This window comes from Pelecanus crispus, chromosome 8, assembly GCF_030463565.1.
Source record: "Pelecanus crispus isolate bPelCri1 chromosome 8, bPelCri1.pri, whole genome shotgun sequence".
NCBI lineage: Eukaryota > Metazoa > Chordata > Aves > Pelecaniformes > Pelecanidae > Pelecanus > Pelecanus crispus.
Window position 1 is genome coordinate 4,320,070 of NC_134650.1, and position 18,738 is coordinate 4,338,807.

General features: G+C 48.7%; 1 protein-coding gene across 1 annotated transcript; it reads right to left on the reverse strand.

Annotated features, from left to right (window-relative positions):
- Positions 1–5,615: 5,615 nt before the first annotated feature.
- CXCL14 (C-X-C motif chemokine ligand 14) lies at positions 5,616–16,942 on the reverse strand. The gene is made up of 4 exons (XM_075715611.1): positions 16,879–16,942; positions 15,896–16,001; positions 11,056–11,166; positions 5,616–5,700 (listed from the first exon to the last, which is right to left on the reverse strand). Exons 1-4 carry the CDS (start codon positions 16,940–16,942, stop codon positions 5,616–5,618), a joined length of 366 nt encoding a protein of 121 aa, XP_075571726.1.
- Positions 16,943–18,738: the final 1,796 nt, after the last annotated feature.

Genomic DNA, 18,738 nt, shown 5'->3' on the forward strand with positions numbered 1-18,738 from the left:
ATGCCAGGTGCTGGGAATTTCGCTCTTGAGCTATGAACTCCACCCACAGCCTTCGCCAGAAAAAGAGAAAAAACTCAACTTTCCTGACTTGTAAGTGATGGAAATAGCCACAAGGTGTCAACCTTTACCAAGCTGCAGCTCTGGAAGGAGCTCTGCTCACCCGGCAATAAGCAGGATGGCCAGCCCTGCGTGGAGGCTCTGCTGGAAAACCTGGCTACCTGCTTCAAGTAAGCAGAGAAAAAAAAATCCCCTGAGCCTTTTTCAGAACATGGAAAATTGATTGTTTTACAACCAGTCTTTGCTTTATGGCCATACTTTATTTCTATTTGATTTCCTTCATTATTCTCCACTGCAAGCTTTACTCAAATTCAATATTCTTGTCACTATGTGTAGAAAAGGAAATGGAACTTGCTACAAAGAGTGTGTTATCTGACAAAGGTAGGGTCAAATATGAGTGCAGAAAAGGAGTATTATCAATTCCATGTTATATTTGTGTGTGTATATAAACATGTATGTGTATATAAGCGAGTAGCGACTCATTGCAGTGAGTTACTGTGGATCTCGAGATCCCTGTCCAGTCGCTGCGTACCTAGTGCTCCTCTCCTGCGGGTTACAGCATGCTGCAATTACTCTTAAAACAGAGCAACTGGCATTCAATCAACTCTTTGGATTATCATGTCCCAGGCAGCATAGAGCTGAAACTCTAGGAAAACAGGAAGGAGATTGGTTTTCCCATAGAAAACCACATCTTTCAATCTGTGTTTCAGCTGCAGAGCTTGCTGCTTTCCGGCGTCTGTCATCAACTTGTATGATAAAAGCAATCGAACCCCCAAGCAATGGCCCTTCTTGGCACACGTGGCCGTGCCCACGTGCCGATGCGGGGCCAGTAGGACCAGCAAGGGCTTTTGGGCTGGGACCCTGGCGTGCTTGCTCTGTGGTCTAAGCCAGGCGCCTGAGATCAGATAAAGTTGCTCTGATCAGTAGTGCTGCTGACTTCGTGTTTTCCCTTCTGTGCACTGGGCTGGCTTTGTCTTCCTCCATGTTGTTCTCCTGATCTTAAATGAACACTTCCCAGGCATGACAAACCCAAGAAGTCTTTGGTTTTTTTTTCTTCTAAAGCTGTATTTGACACTTTCCCTTTGTAGATCAGCATTTCCAGGCATCGTTATCCAGCATGCTTCTCTGTACAGTTGTAATGTTGGGATTTTACTTTTTGGGCAACTCCAAACCTCTTCAGGCGCTCCCTTTGGGGATGCGGCACATGGTGGTCCTGCTCTCAGCTGAAGGTGTACTGCGCTTATCAAGTGCAATTGCTTTCTGCAAAAAGACCATCCCAAGTGCCTTCAGTCTCACAAGTGATTCCAAGGGTTTCCTGCTCTTTTATCCCATAGCTTCACAGAGCCAGGGCAGCCTGGGCTGAGTGTAACAGCTGCGGTAGTTTATGGGCTGGTGGCATTGCTCGGAGCCAGAGGTGATGATTTGACATTGATTACTATAATGAGGAACTGGATTTCCCTGGCAGAACTGTTTTAGCTGTTGCATAAAAATGGGGAGGGAACACCCTGCCAGTCAAAGTTTGAATTTGAGAGGTTGCACTTGGCAAACTGGTTCTTGCTGGGGAGGAGTGGCACTTGACTGGGAATTACTGGCCCAAGGAGGGAGCTGAGGAGCTCTGGGCTGGTTTGTTTTTCCTAATGCGTTTGCAGAAGTGATAAGTCTTCTAGACTTAGAGAGGAAGCTGAAGTAAGCCCCAAGGAAAGATGTAAATGGTGCAATTATGAAGGTAATAGAAATGGAGAAGTATTTTTATGCAACACAATGGAATGGGCAGTAATGAGGCAAAAATGCTGAGGGATAAAGACAAAAGACATTTCTTCCGGGATTAGAAGTGATCTCAAAATTGCCAAAGCCTACTGGAAGAGGGGAAAAAAAGCCTGTTGTAGCATTTATTTTCTTTTAATAAGCTTCTTTTTCTGGGAGTCCTGAGTGTTCAGATGTAGCACACTTAGTGCCTAGTAACCCAACAAAGCTTGATTGGTGGCTCTGCAGAAAGATTTTCTTTTCCTTGCAGGTTTCTAACCATGAAAAGACACAGAGATCAGTTGCTTCAGAATCCTTAATTAAACACAACAAAGAAGGGCAATTAGAGCTGTGTTTTGCTTCTGCCATCCAGCGAATCTTGCAAACCTCAAAACCCTTTTCTTGCTCTGAGATTTATGATTGGAATAAATCATAATTATTGCTATAATTATCAGTCTTAAGCGAACACCAGCAGGATTTTTTTTTTTTTTCTTGGGGGAGATTCTGAAACCCATCCAAGAGGAATTCACGAACCTCTTTTGTTGTGCAGGAAGAAAAACAAAAACACAGGCGTGGTGATTTTCCCAGGCCTTGGCTGCCTGCCTCCCTGTCACTTCATGTCATGTCATTCCTCCCTTCCAGGTGCCGTGTGCCCGCTCGCAGCAGAGTAGCTCCTGTTGCGCTGGATGCCCTCCATGTGTGTCGTCAGAGTGGTCTCTGCCCAAAGAGCTGATAAGAGACACAAGCAAAAGGTAAGAGAAAAATCTGAGAGGAATTGAGTGCTTCAGAGGTCAGCAAAAGGACCGGAAATACAACCCGTCACTCAGTGTTCTGAAAATAAATGCTCACGCATGTTGCATCTCTACAAAGCATTTCCTCCAGGGATCTTGGCTTTGTTTTGATGGTTGGATGAAGTTGTGCTCGTACCCAGCAAGAGGGAGCAAGTTCTCCTCTTCAGGCATTGAAGGTGATAGTGTGCATGTGTGCTTTTTGCTGCTGGGAAGTCAACTGGTCCTGTCTGAGGACACGAACCAAATGCAACGCCCGGAACGTGGCAGCTGCACGTGGTCCTGCAGGTCCTGGGCTTGCTGGAGAGCTGGTGGCAGGAGGGAGAACCGCTGGGCAAGAAAGCCCCGTGGCTTGGTGTGTTGAGCAGGGACTCCTGATGTTTGTAAAGGCTTTTGGGCAGGTGGCTTGGGAATGAATCTTCCCAGGGTTGCGCTGCAATCCAGTTTCCCATGCTGGTGTGATGGACGTTGCTCCTGTAGACACAGTGGCAGCCAGGTGTTCTCTTTGCCCTGAGCGTGCATGTTCCACGTTAACGGGCTAATATGTCTCTGTAAACCTCTGAGCAGGTTTCCCAAAATACAGCTGCATTTTCTTTGCTTTGGGGGCTTTCCCGTACCCGGGCAAGGAAATGCAACAGTAGAAGCTTTTCTTGCAGAGGTGGGGAAGGGCATTCCCAGCGTCGCAGCGCAATGAGCAGGCTCCAAGCTGATTTATGATGCAGACGGCCAAAGGGCCGTAGAGGTGTCCCCAGGCTGTCTGAGAAGGTTTTTGGTTGCCACTAGATGTCCTTTCAGCCCTGCTTTCCCCCACCGCTCCTCCAGAACAGCGGTCTGGGCTGGGATCTGCTGGCCATGGCCCAAGAGCTGTTGGACACCAAAGCGCTGCAGGGCTGATGAGAGCAAGGAACGGGGCTGAACCCTGGGCTGCTGGGACCTACCAAACAACCCTTTGATCTCACACAGCTTTGTCCCACGTAGCGCTGGCTAATAGAAGTAAGGATGCTTTGAAAAGCACCCAAACCCCAACTTCTGGATCTGTGCTGGGTATTTAATACCTCTGGTATGAATCCGGGACTGTTACTGCATTGCTGCCCGGGCAGGGCCACCAATTAGTAGAGGTCATGGTCCAAGGAGGCAACCTGGGAGGGTAAAAAAGATGACGGCTCTATCCCAGTTTCACATGAGATACGATGACCAAATGGTGGCCCAATTTTGTGCAAGTTTTTAGTTTTCTCTCTATGAATTTGCAGAGGCAGTCCATAGATATGGAGGGTCAGTCTTTTCAGAGGCATGTGGTGTCAGAGAGCACAACTAACTGTTTCTGGGGTTTTCCATGTTGCCTGGATGCCCAGAATTCAGCAAACAATTAAGATTTCTGTAAGGTGTGTATCGATACCTACAAGCACCGAATATCATCGTAAGCACCTGGAGCTCTGTGCTTGCAAACACAGCTGCAGCCACTGTTCCTGGGGTAATGGCAATCCTGGTTGCTATTCTGGGGTGGGTTATGTCAGGTAAAGGAATTAATAGGAAATTTGTTTTGGGGTACTTTGCCAGAAACACGTGCTGGTTATGAGGATATCTGAGCACCTTCCAGGAAGCACTCAGCTCTTTGTGGTTTAGGGTCAGAGGGAGATCTATGAATAACAGACACAGAGGGTTTCCAATAGAGCAAACGCAGAGGCAGGGAGAGCCACAAACGGCGATCCTCAAAAATACCTGTATTTCCATTTGTGACCATGCGTACCCCAACCGCCTGAAGGGAACAAACTGAACAAGAAATCCCAGCACGAGTGCTGCGCATGGGAGATCCACAGAGTGCCAGAACTGAGAGCTGCCCTGGCATGAAGTCAGCGTGGCCAGGGCTTTCAAGATGGACTGCCCGTCCTTCTGGATCCGAAGCCCAAACGCAGCCAACAGCCAAAACCAGCTTTCCTTTTTCTAAAGGTGCTGAGCAACTTGGAATAAGTGAGGTCTTCAGATGCTGTGCACATCTGGATTTAGACACCTCATTTTTGGAAGCTGGCCTTGGAGGAAAAACACCCAAAACGTGACTGGTGTTTCATTTGACCTAATGGGAAGTGTGTTTTGAAGAGTGCAAGCTCTGCCTGGGCTCATATAAAGCCCATTAATTGATGTCAGGTCGCACTGGAGGCCCTTTGCCCTTGGACAGGCGCAGCTCCCTGGCTGTGGATCGTGGTGGGATGGCGAGTCCTGGGGGTGGTGGCTTTTTATTCACACTTGTTCCCATTCTCTACAAATGTGGGTCCAGGAGGGACCCACCTCCCATGTTTAATCAGCTTGGAGAGCATTTGTGTTGCTGTAACACTGCCTTCAACTTCCCACCCAGCACTTGGGGGTGACCAGTGCAAACCCCCAGGCCCCTCTGATGACTTTATCGTTGAGCCCCACGTTTGCTCCCGCAGCCCTAATGGAACCTCGTTAGTGCAGGGCCAGCTCTCCCACCATGTGGACATGGTCAGGGAAGGTGGCCGTGCGTGTAGCGATCTGGCATGGCCTTGTGCCTTCATTTAGGGAGCCTGGGGGGCTGGGGCACAGCAGGCAGCTGGACCAGCCGAGAGCACCGCGCCGTCTCGCACAGACCACCAAGCAGCTATCGCTTCTTAATAAACTTTTTGGCCACTGCTGACCTAAACCATATATGAACAAGTGAAAGGCAAGTGGTGAAAGGATCTGTATAACATTACCAATCCCACGTAGCGCTCTCACTGAAAAGGCGAGGCGGGTCTCTCCGCTATTGTGTCCTTTCCCTGCAGCTGCTTGGTTCACCCTCGTGCTTTTATTAAAATAAAATCTGATAGCGCTGTTTCCCAAATGGGTGCAGCCTGTGGATACCCAATGCCCAGGGGAGGGATTGCAGCAGCGGGGGGAGTGTGGAGGTCTCCTGTGCGGGGCTTGGTGCTTTGCCGTTGCGTGCTCCGGGCTGTAGCGTGCTGGGGAGCAGCTTTGCAGGCTGGGTAGAGGAAAACAGTTGCCTGCTGCCCTCCTCGGAGGCTCCGCGAAGGGTCAAGCATCGGTGCTTGAGTAACGGAGCTGCGGGGTCTGCTTCTGCTGCTCCTGCACCCCGGGATCGAGCAGGGTCTGGCTTGCCCTGCAAATGTTCAAGCCCTTAGGAAGGTAAATTGGGAACTGGTGAGCGGTCAGGGCTGGCTGGTGCATGCTCAGACCGTGCTTCAGAGGCTTAATTTTTCAATCTCAAAGCACTAATGTATGGCCTGTATATTAGGGAGGTTGGACTGAACAGTCTCCTGTGGCTTCGCAACCTGCAATCTGCTGGGGAAAACAAAAGCAAACCTTAAGGCTGCTGCCAAATCTAGGTGGAGGAGGTACTTACGTATATATTTTTAAATGTTTTAGCGAAGATGTTTCAGTCTGAAGAAAAGTGGTTGATGTTTTGTGTGTGGCAGTTACCTTCTGACACAATATTTCCCGTTACAGCTGCGGCATCAGGGATGGCAAAGGGTGCTCCTCCTGTTTCTGGGAACTTAACAAACCTGCCTGGAGATGCAGTTTAACAAGCTTGGGAAAAACAGCTCAGAGGCGCAGTTTTTTTTTCTCTTCATGGCTTCCATTCCTGTTTCCAAGAATTGTTTTGTTCGAAGCACAGATTTCAGGTTGAAGGGAATACATGTATCAAACCAAAAAGTTCTTTTCCTTGTCTCCCATTCTAGCAAGTGGGGGAAAAAAAAAAAAATTACAATTAGTTTCCTCTGTGCCCATTTTTTGCTGGTGGTTTTGGTCTGGCAGATGAATCCCGAGTAAGAGTCATTTGTACAGGCTATACCCCGCGAGGTGTGAGTCACGGAGTGCTGCATTGGGGAGACTGGAGCTGCGCACAGCATTCCCAGCGGAGCGTGAACCGCCTCTTGTGCAACCGTATCAATGCTTTTCCAGGAAATACATTGCCCGGTAGTCACTAAATAAGCATAAAACTTTTCTTGAAGTCTGGTGTGTTGAAATCAAGTCTGCTCAAGGAAAAACTACTGGTTTTGTTAAAATGTGACTCAAGAAAGGAGAGGGGCAGCTTGGCTAGCCCACGGGTCTGGGTTTGCCCGGAGATCGGGTTCAGATGCTCAGCCTGAAGCAGCGCTCTGTGGTTGATATCCCCAGAGGCTTAATTTCTTAAATACTCTGGGATCTTTCTCAAGCTTTTTACTAATGGGCTTCTGAAGCTCGTAGCTCCATCCTTGTGCAGAATAAGAAAATACTTGGAAATCTGACAGCTCTTTCTCCTTCAGCTCTGCCAGGGTTTTATCACAGTAAATAAGTATGTAGTGTGTGTGTGTGTATATATTGGGTTTTTTTTTTTTTTTTTTTCCCTGTCTGAACTGGGGGAAACCCTTGAGCTGAGGCCAGGCGTTGCCTTGATTATATAGTATAAGGTCACTGTCACAAGAGTCATGCCAATCTCGGCAGCAGCCCCGTGCGAAGCCGCCTTTGTGCAGCTGGGAGCAGCCGGCGAGAGCGGTGCCGTTTCGGGGAACACCGGGAGGTTTTAATGCATTTAAACTCTTGCTGGCTTTTCCCTTCCTATCTGCTCTTTCCTTTTTAGCTGGGGAGCAGTGCAGGAGCCTTGTTGAGTGCAAAGTCCCTCCCTTTGGGCAAGGGCAGAAACTGCCCGGAAAGAGGAGGGGGTGGCTCACAGGGTTTTGTTGCCTGACTTTCATTGTACAACCTTCCCTAATATAACCAAGATCTTTTCTAAATCACTGCTTTTTACTTGTTTTTGTATGGACCCGGAGTGGTCAATTTACATGTATTTAACATAACACTAGTTAGTGCACGGCACAGCTCTTCTTTATGTAACACGAGTCCTGGGTGTTTGGGTAAAGTCCAAATCCTAAAATGAGGGAGGGAAGTAAATTGGACTGGAATAATGTTTTCTAATGCCAGTGTCATCCAGATGCCATGTCTCTAAATCGGCTTCTCTGATTCAGTGATTTTCCCCAAACCAATTCATCCACCAAAAAAAGTTATTAGAAGTGGCTGGAGTTCCCTGACGGCTTAAGGAAATTTAAGAGCAATTGTCAGCTTTTTTTTAAATATATTTTTTATTACTTTTTTCATTTGTCTTAGAAAGAAATATGAAATCTGCATGCAACCTTCTAAATATTTCAAACATTTAAATAGCATATGATAATTTAGCAGTACAGTACATTATACAGAAAGATAATATAGGGAGACTTCCTATAGTATATTTACAAATGAAAAGGTAGTTTTGTTATTTTAAAAAGAGGAATGCACTGCTTAACATTGAAGTATTACATTCAAAATAATGAATATGTTGTATTGTGACTAAAACATATATAGGTATTTATATGTTTGCCCTATTGTATTTTTCATAAAAAGGTACCTTTTAAAGGTATTTTTTTTGTTGTTGTTGCTGCTACAAATCTAGGAAATCATACACAATAGTCTTGAAGCTTGAAATGTCTCAGTACTGAAGCCACAAACTTTCTGTAAGAACTTCAGGCGGAGGGAAAAAAAACCCAAAACCTATTCTTAGTAATAAAAATGACCTAGAAATGCTTTCTAATGCATGAAATGTTAAATGGGAGATACGGTACGCTTCACCTTGCAGCAAGACCTCAAGTCCATTAAAGAAGAGGTACGCAAGCGATGCTCGCGCTCGTTTGACGACGTGCTGAGGGACCTTACTTCTGCAGTTACAGCCACGATATTTCAGTGGCATCTTCCCCAGCAAACTCGGCTTTGGTCCCTGCTTTGCCTGGCCATGGTGGAGGCTGCAAACCTGACAACCAACCACAGCACCAAAGCTTTCCCACTGTGAAAGGGTGAGGGACACGGCTGTGTGACACCTTTACAAACATTACTGTTTGTCTAATGAGCTTATAAAGCCCGATTGCAATCATAGTGAAGTATGAATGAATAACAATTAAAAAAAAACCAAAAAACAAAACCCAAACCCAAAAAACAACCTCTTTAAAATGAACAGCATGAGTTTTCCCAATCTCGGTACAGAGCAGACGGGTATGAAATCTGAAGTGCAACAGATGCTTGTGAAATCTGGAAGCCTTTTGCACGTGGCTATAAAATGTAAAAACTGACCCTTGGTAAAAAGTGCTTTATAATAATATAGAATTTGTGTCTTATGTCTGTGAGAGAGAAATAATCTTCTGCAGAGCCCAGTCCTACGCCAGCCAAGGGAGTCTGCTCCATTCCTCACACCGCTTCCTCTTATTCTTCATAAACCCTAAACACAAGGAAAGCCAAGAGCAAGATGTTTAAACTATGAATGAACAAAAAAAAAGGTGCCTTCCAAATAATAATAATACAAATTAATAAAAATGAAATAATAAAACCCCCCACAAACCACAGAAAAACAGAAGCCAGATTTTTAGCCTTTAAGTGAATTGGAAAATAAGTTATTGACTTCAGCAGCCACCGGATTGCTCTCCATAAAGCGTCTGGGAGGAGGGGCAGACTCTGACGCCGCTGCATCTTGCAGGCATGTGGGGAGCAACATGCTCTGCCACGATTACCGGGATATGTAAGATGAAGAAATCTGCATCTGCTAACACACTTTAACCACTGGAAAATCCCTCTCTCGTATACAAACGTTGAAATATATCATACGCTGTATGTGGATAATAAATTCATGGTATCTGTTATGTTTGGAATAATATTATAGGCAGTATTATTTTTCTGGTTTACATCCTGAGAGACCACCTGACAGGCTTGTTTGCTGAAAAATCCTTGGCTTTTTGGGGAGCATGCATGAAAGCGGTCCTGCATGGCATGGGGAAAACTAGGGGCAATGCTGTTTTGGGGAAGAGATTCATGTCTGGACTATATTTAAATGTAAATTCCATTTACATTGCAATTCCCTGGCTTTTTCTGGGGAGCAACTCAGTGGGCTTGGTGCAGCTGGTGCTGAAGGCACTGACAAATTGCTTATTTATCATGAGGACTTGGTTTAAACCATGCTCTTTACGTCTGAAATAATCACTTGATGCTTCTTCAGCTGCAGTTTGTCTCGGCTGCCTTGCTTGCCCAGTTAGCAACGTCGGGGACCCGCTGGGTGCGTGCCGCAGGGGTGCGTGCCACAGGGGTGCACGCCGCAGGGGTGCGTGCTGCAGGGGTGCACGCCGCAGCGGGGCCGTGCCAGCGCTGGGCAAGGCAAAGCAAGGCACAGTGCTGGGGGTTGTGCTGCATCCTTTCTGGATGCCAAAGCCGTGGGGACGCTGGGCTCGCCATCCCTCCTCCCTGGCAGCAGGGCCAGTCCCCAGCCCCTGGCTGGTGCTGCGAAGCCTGAAGCTGCCCCTTATTTTGGGCTGTGGAGGAGACTGCGAGCAGCTCTGTTACCCGCAGCACGCGGACCCTGTGAAGCCTTGCACGGGGCGTCCCTCCTCTTGGTCTGCTCAGGGGAACCCTGCACGTTTCCTGAATGCACAAGCCTGGGGCTGAGCATCCTTCGTCATCTCAGTGATGGACTTATTTAAAAAAAGAAAGAAGAGGGGAAGAGCGTAAATACTGCTATGCAACACCCAGGGCTTCCCCATGTGCTCGGCTCATGGGGCAGCAGCAGGGAGTCAGAGGAGCCAGCCGAGGGGCTCAGCACCCACCACCCGGCTGTGCCACCGCCTGTGCCACCGGGCACCGCGTGGCTGTGCCGGAGCTCGCTGGCACCCTTGGGCCCGCTGAGAGACGGGACTTGCTGCTCGCTGGCCTCGATGGAGTTCAATTTTGGGGAGCAAATCTCCCATCAGTTGAGGAGGATCAGGGTTTGGTGGGACTGTACTGCAGGTGGAGGCTCTTTCTTGGCCATGCCTGGAGAGGTGGTAGGAGTTGGGCAGCTCCCCTTAATTAGATAGGGGCACCACCACTGACCATCAACCATCAGGCGTTCATGTTTCTCGCTCTCTCTCTTCTATGACTGATGGCTTGCAAAAAAAAAAAAAAAAATCCTCGTTGCAAGGGAGAAGGTGGCAGAGATTCTTACCAGCAAGTTAGCGTTTTTCTGGGAATGACACACAAGTTAAAACTGGCAAATATCTGCATCATCAGATATTGACAATTTTAAGATGGTGTGATTAAAGGACATTCTCTTCCCAGCTCTGCTGACTGCTTTCCTTCTGACTGTGTGAAAGTAATTTAGCTTTTCATCTTGGCTTTTTACCCTTAGAAGGGAGGTGAGTGTATGTAAATAACCAAGAGCATCAGCTGATGAATAGTTTAACAGAAAATACTAATTATAGTCGGAACAGCCTAATCCTAAAATAGAAGTGAGGACTGCATGTGGCAGGAAAGAAATAACATCAAGAACATCCACTTATAACCATAATTTTGGTAATGAAATACACCCTCCATGCTGGATCGAGCATTTGCAGCGTGTGCGTTTTCCTGGCCTCTCTCCGAACGCTGCTGATCGCCCAACTTGCCACCAAGATTTTCCCCCGCGCCCGTTGAGCAAATTCGTACTTACCTGCCTTTCTCTTTCCATACTCTGTACCACTTCAGCAGTCTCACTGTGTTTTGGCGTTTGGGGTTTAAGCAGTGCTGCTGCTCCCCTCTCACCCGCGTCCACAGAGTCACGCTGCAAGGCAAGCGAGCACAGGTTATGGGAGTCACGGGAAACGCCGGTCCTCGGCTCCCGCTCCAAGTCAATGCCAAAACCGGTCGGGGGGCTCTCACTCAGACGGGCAGTGGAAGGGTTTTCATGCTCTGTGTTTTATGGCAGATATTTGAGTTTATGGTAATAATATTGGAGCAGATCTTCAGCTGTTAGCAATCAGTGCAGTGCAATATTGTCCACAGAGTTATACTAGGTTGTGCCAGATGAAGATTGGCCCACTGTCTTTAATCAGTGGGTTTGCTCTGCCTGTCTGTCAGATATTTTCTTTTGAGCTTAATAGCTGATTTAATTAGGGTTCATTCAGGCAACCACAAGGTCTTTGCATGAGGAGATGGTTCCCTTACACTCAGCAATGCTGCATCCAAGAGGAAAGATCAGACCTGGTTCATTGATTATTGCCCCCCGCTCCCCCTTTTTTTTTAATTTTTTAAATTTTTTTTTTTTTTTTGTCACCAATATCCTAAATACTTGCACATGGCAGGGTGCCTGTGTGCCCGATGGCCCAGCTCTGAGGCCCAGGCAGGCAGTCCTGGGGGCTTCAGCCTCCTCTGATCACAGGCTGACCCCCCTCTCCTTGCCAGCAGCAGTGGCTTGGTGTCCCCTTATTGTCAGGACAAGACGTGCTGGGGGGCAAAACATGGCAAAGGTCTTCCTGTTGTTTTGGGCTTCCTCCTGGAGAGCTTAGTGAAGCCGTTGCTGGTTGGTCTGCCACAACCCAGCTGACATGAGAGACTTGGAACTGCTTCCCAAGAGGATGGCTTTTCAGAAACATCAAGACTGCTATCACTTCTCAGGGCTCAAAATCAAGCAGTTTTCTGGTTTTGTTATTAATTTTTGTGATTTAAAAAAAAAACCAAAAACCAAAAACCCAAAACAACCACAACTTTAATTGAAATTATTCATTTTCTGGAAATACCATCCATAACAGGGAAACATGGTTTTCAGTTTAACTAAAATCCTATAATGGAATTATTTAAACACTGCTAGAGACATGAGTAAAATGATGGCAGAAAACCAGAAATATCTGTGCATACTGATGGGCTGCTTTTATGGTTTGGTTCAGAAAGGAGCTGTTTATCTTCTAACACAAGAAAAAGTGCCTTGCAGACTTCCCCAGCCCATCCGCCCGGTGCAGAGGGGACATGCCTGACTGGAAGTGAAACGCTGCCTGTTCCCTGCATGAGCTCAGCCAAGGGTCTCACCACGCGTCCCATTTCAGCGTTATACAAGGTGTTCAAATAGTTCTTTCTGTTCAGTTAACCTTCTTTCTTGCTCCCTTTCTCTGCTCCACCTCCACCAGGTGTGAGCTGAAGTCACAAAAAGACAAGGTGTCACTTTTGGGTTGTTTTCTGCGAGGACGTGGCCCTTTCCCCAACGTGTGGGACAGCGGTGGAAGGCATCCAAGAGCCTCTGTGGCTGCAGACGTTGGAAAGGGAAGGGTCACCGCTGAAACCTATGGATTGTCTCTACTCCAAGGGCATTCTCAGCCAACCCCTCTGAACGTGAGAAGGGGAATTTTCCTATAGTTTTAAACGGGAGTGAAACCAAACCTTCACTGGAGGCATAAGGCGAGCAAGTTTTAAGGGACTTGAGGTTGGCACAAAGTTTCTCCATCCAGCAGCCACCTTCTCGGCTGTGCCGTCTGTGCTGGCTGATGCCTGACCTTGGCTTGGATTTCTCTTCTGACAGACCATAGAGGGTATTTCCAGAAAGTGATGTACAAACTGAATTGCAGGAGGAGCAGAGCAGGAGCACCTCTGAAAAGCAGCAAGCCCTAAATTTTCACTGTGAGTGAAGGAGGACAATTCTGGATTTACTAGAGCCTGCAGTCTGAGGAGAAGGAGATGCATGGTTTGCTTCTCAGGTGAACAACCAGAGCTTTTCTCAGGTTGAGATAAGTTGCTTTGACACCACACATAGGTTTTCTGCTTTGATGCTGGAGGCTGGACAGCAGAGGAGATGTTCCCGAGGCAGCCCTATGGTCCTCTGCAGTTCCTGCGCCATCCCTGGTGCTGTGGGCACAGGGTTGGGTGGTAGCATTTTTGGGCACCCTGAGCTGACCTGGCCCTGCTCTTGGGGGTGCTGGTCCAGCAGATGTAAGGGGACATGCCTAAGAAGAGGTGCTCTGGGAGCTGATACCCTGTGCGAGGAGTTGTTTGGATGGGCTGCAAGAAGAGGTTGAGAGGGATGGAGGAAGGGACAGAAACACCAGAACTTACACCTGCAGCGGGATTTGGGACATGAGCTTGCTCTAGGGGTGTGTGCTGAGCTGTCCCTCAGCTGACCAGGGCTTGGTGGCTGGAGCCTTCACCCACGCTGTCCGAGGGTCCCTGTGCCAAAATCCTCCCCAGTACGTCCATGCCTCCAGCGCTGTGACGAGCACCCTTGGGTCAGCCTGTGACCCTCAGCGCCTCATGCCTTCATGCATCTCGTCTGCAGGGATGGTGGGGCTGCACCTCTGCCCACACACACGCTGTTCCCAGCGCCACAAGGGTGCTGGCTCTGGTCCTTTCATCCCAAGCGGGTGCAGGGACTGCATCCACCTTGGCTCTCCCTTGAGAAAGGCTCCCAGTGGCGCCTGTTTCCCATCAGCTGTTCGCACCCCGACACATCCCCCGTTTTTGGGATGGGGCAGCATGTGGAGGGGGGTTGGATCCTCTCAGGCAGAAAGAGTTAAACCTCCGTCCTATTTTCCGATGCTTTTCCTCATTCCGGGAGACAGATACACACAGAATTACTGCTAGAGGTATTGTCAATCTTGATAGATTTTGAGTAAACTGAGGACCCGGGTTAGTTGTCTCTTACCCTGTACCATAGCTCTGCGGGGGGTGGTTATGGCCAAAGACAAAATTCCTTCCTAAACTGCACCCCCATACCTACTTCTTCTCTGCCAAACATAATTTATATCAAAAAGACATATGAAAAGATACGAGAGCTTTTGAGGAGGGCAGGGGGGGACCCAGCTTCAACGTCTCATTTTGGATGACCACTGCAGCAACAAAAACTCAGTTGCAGGAATTAGCTCTTCTGTACCTTGCCCAGAGACTCCTGGATCAACTGGTTCTCAGAATATTAATTTCAGTTTCCTTTCAATGCTGACTTCAGGCTGCGTTAGGGGAGCTGGAAAGGCAGCAGCAGCAATGGGAGAGCGATGGGACAGCTCTGTCCCCGCAGCCGCTGCAAACCCAGGGCAACCCTCCAGGCTTGAACAGCATTGCTCAGCATCTGCATAGCTATCCAGCTGGGAAAGCAACCTCTCGGTGCACGGCGTTCCAGCTTTCCTGACTTTCTGATTGGAAGCGAAATGTTGCATTAATGAGATTTATTTTCTACCCCCCCAGCCACCAGCTGCTTTCGGGCGAATGCCTGGAGTGGGATGCGAAGGGTTAGTGCTCCTCTACACCGTCATTTTGCTGTTGAAAGGTCAAAGCGAACAATGTAAAGCTGCAAGGAACTCATTCAGGCAGTGATGCTCTGCAAGCGTTTTTCTGTTCAGGTCACCATCAGCTGATTTGTGCTTTGAAGAGGTGGCTCTGGTGTTCCCTGAGCTAAGCATTGCTCACAGTGATGCTGGTGTAAGTCTGGAGGAAGCCTAAAGAAGCTTGGCTCTCCATTCCTCCTCCATACACCCTCCGCCGAGTCTGGCGAGCCATTTCTGCGTGGGCAGGACCAGGCTCCTGTGGTATCTTCTTCTCTGTGCCAGTCGGATGGGCAGGATTTGGGCCCGTGGGCAGTACAGAGCGCTGGAGGTGGTACGTGGCTTGGTAGGACAGGACTCAGATCCTGCTGTTAAAGCACCTTTCTAAGATTAAGCGAATGGCAAACGTTCAGTGGGGGAGCACAAACACTGGAGTAAATCAGTCCGTGGTGTTCTGGGAGTGTAGCTGCTCTTGGGACCCTTTTTCCCCCCTCTTAGGTGGCAGGGGGGCTCGGTGCAGTCTTCTCAGCTAATCTGCCCTTCTGGTCCTTATCCAGCCCCGTGTGCTGGCTGCATGGCGCTTTGTTGCAGGAATCTTAAGATATCCAAAACAGGATGGGAAAAAAAACGCCACAAACCACCCATATTTAAAATCTTAAAAAAACCCTCCTTTTAAGCCAGTCATCAGAGCTGTCAAAAATCCCCGTAACCTGCCTCAGTTCGGTTAGTCGCTACATCGCTTTGAGATTTCACGGCAGCATTGGTCACGGCTTGCAGTGAGACTGGGAGGAAAGCGTTTTCTTACGGGCTAGGTAATCCCATCGAATGCACGGGGATGGCTCTGCTACAACGGAGGTGAAAATCTGACTCTGGCTGGGATAACTCTCCCTTGCAGAAACCACCATGGACCAAACTCTGCTCGCGTTCTTATTCTGCACGCCCCAAATAACTTGAGTAAATAGTTCTGGATTTTACATCAGGCAACTTGGAGTAGGATTTGTCCCTGTCTTCACTTGAACTAATGATTGTCCTTTTATCCCTACCTGTTCTGTAAATATTTCTTTGAGAAAAAAACCCCTATGTCGAAAAACGATAGCTGGGTTTTTGGTCAGAACTGCACATTTATTGCCTCTGATACAGCAAATTGCTATTCCCAGAAATTAGCATGCAAGGGGGGGGAGAAAAACAAAGAACAAAGAAGGAACTTGCAGTAGAAGGTAAAGCAATTCAGCTGATAGGGAAACAGAAAGCAATAAATGAAGACAAACTTACATAATCATCTCTTCCACGCAAAACGGGTACCTCGGTTTTATTTCCAGCTTCCGTACATTAGAGAATCTTATTTTAGGACCTTTTCTTGAGCATTTGCACTTTACGCCTACAAGAGAAAGCATTTTCTCATGTGCCTGCAAAGCCTCCTGCATACCAAGCATCCCTTCCCCGCCAGCCGACGTGCGCACACAAACTTCAGTTCAGTCTTTCAAGCCTCCGTGGGAAAAGCTGAATTTTGTAATGCTGTTGAGCTTCAAAAGAGTAATATTTTCTTTGCTATACCCCAGGAAAAGGTAGTGACTCTCTGGGAAATACGTTTTTGAGCACTATGTAGGTTCTGAGGCTTAGTAAATATGAGAGCTTTTGAAAGTGCACCTGCTGTGATTAAATGTAATTGTATTTAACAAAAGGAAATGAAAGAGTCAGAACCGGCTTTAAACTGAGCAAGCAAAGTCACATCTCAGCTACTTTCTCATTCACTCGTGTCTCTCTTGGACTTTGTAGGACTTCCAGTCATTCCTCCTCGCGTGGTGCATTCTCAGTCAGGCAAAAGCTGAGCGTTTTTTAGCCATCATTTTTGTGCACGGCAGAAAATGCACACTGGCACGCTCGGTGGAATTTGTGCTACCACAGCAAATCCAGCTCTGCTCTATTTTCCCTGTGAAAACCACCCTCGGTTTCGAAGGAGATATTTGAGCTATATTCCTGAATAACGGAGAGCGTGGCGTGACCTCCCACACCGTGAGTTGGGGCTGTTTGGCTCGCAACGAAGACGCAGCTTCGTTGCTTGTATTTTACCTCTACTTCCACCTTTAAAATACTCGCAGCTACCTTACCCCGCAGGTACAACACATCACTTTTCCCGACGCGCAGGGGACGGCTAAATCCAACTCGGGGCTACCCAGAGGCAAATAAAAATCACTGCAAAAGCAAAGCCCTGGAAAAGAGGTTTACGGGGTGATAAGGAGAATAAACCAACTCACCTTCTGCGCTGGCCAGGCACATGGCGATGAACAGCAGGAGCAAAGCTGCTGTCAGGAGCTTCATGGTCGGGCAGCAGGGTCCCTAAAGAGACGCCGGGGATTTTAAGGTGTGTGTTTGCTTCGGGTTCGGCCCCCGGCCCCTCCCCGCCTCCCGGGGCTGGATGTCGCCAGGGAGAGGACAGCAGCGAGCGGCTCCCGGCGATGCTGCTGCCCGGGCGCTGCCTGCGCTCTGCCGCTCGCCTCCCCTCGTCCTCTTTTTAAAACAGCTCCCGCTGCCCTTGCTGCCGGCTCATTAATATGCAGAGCAACTCCACGGCTCCCTCCGCTTCCTCAGCCCCGGCGGGGAGGGAGGGGACCGGTACCCGCGGCCGCTCCTGCCCCGGGGGATCCCCCCCCCCAAAAAAACCCCGGGGGTGGGAGCGCAGCCGATGGGGCGGCTGCTCCTGCCCAGCTGGGACATTCCTCATCAGGAGGGAGGTTTGCTGAGGGGATGTGGTGGTGGTATTGGTGTGGATGGGGCTGGCTAGGTGGGAACCCCCCCCCAAAAAAACTAAACCTGCTTGGTGAGCGCTCCCGGGAAGCCCACGCTCCGCAGAAATTCCCATGCACCTCGGAAATAAGATTTGGAGAAGTCTCACCTGGGGAGGGGTGTCACCTATTGACTTTAATATTATTTTCTAGCTTTACCAGGCTTCCAAATCTAAAGGAAATCTTAGTGAATTAAATGGGGGGAAAAAACCCTATTCCTAAGAGCATTGTTAGGTGGGTTTAGCGTGCAGAATGTTTCAGGAAATAAGATCAATTTTGGGTTGCTTTAATGAACGCTCCAGCAACGTTCTGCTCCGTGAAGAACGGGGTAGCAACACGCAGGAACTTCAGGGATGTAAATACATGTTCCCTCTCCTTTGCAGAGTCTGTTTCTGATTTCAGCAACAGCTAAAACAGCATCTTTAAAATCCAGATTCCAGATTTTTGCCTGTGTAACTGAAACAGGGGAAGATCAGAGTCCGGTCTCTCATCTGCTTCAGAGTAATGTATTCAAAACATATTGCAGATAAATGCCTCTGCGGATTCCCCGCTTCACCTCAGCCCCTCTCCCAACATACCGCTGCCCACGCTCCCCGCTCGCACGCCCATCGGCGTTATTAAAACTGACTGAACCCAGCCATCCTGCCAGTTCAGGCAGCGCTTGGGATGGACACGCCACGCACTCCCAGCTCCGCTTGCATTTTAAGCTTCCCACATGGCTTCGTTCCTGCCGGCTCCCATTGGCAGCGGCCATCCCGGCCGCGTTCCCGGCCTGGGTGTTGGCAGGCTGCGAGTACAGCCCTACCACACACAGCCTGCACGTTGCGCACAGGCAGCACAGGCAGCTGCCTTGTTCCTGGCCCTGGGTTTCATGCGAGACGTGCTGACACGCTGGGAACAGCCTGCCTCTGCTGCCTGCTCGCCGCTGCCCTGCATGGGATGGGGGAGCAGGGGTGGGCGGCCGACGTGGCAGGGAGTTTTTGGGGTGAAAAACCCATTCCCGGGCAGGTTTGTGCGGCTGCTGCCGGTGCAATGGGGCTGGGGGGGAGGGTGGGATGGTAGTTTTTCTTACACTTCGGCATTTGCACTGCGCAGCTCTAAACCAGCTCCCGAGGCTCTCATTGCACCCTGCTAGGGATGTTTTGGGGTGTGTGTTATTAAATGCCAACAGGACTAAAGAGGAAGGTTTGTTCCGCAGCCTGATGATAAAACCGTGCACCTGAGGCATGGCAGAACTTGGTTCAAACCTTTGAAATACATTGTCGTTATCCAACTCCTTATATGAGGAAGAAAAAAAGCTGCAGGAGAGTACAAAAGGCTAATTTCAGAGTC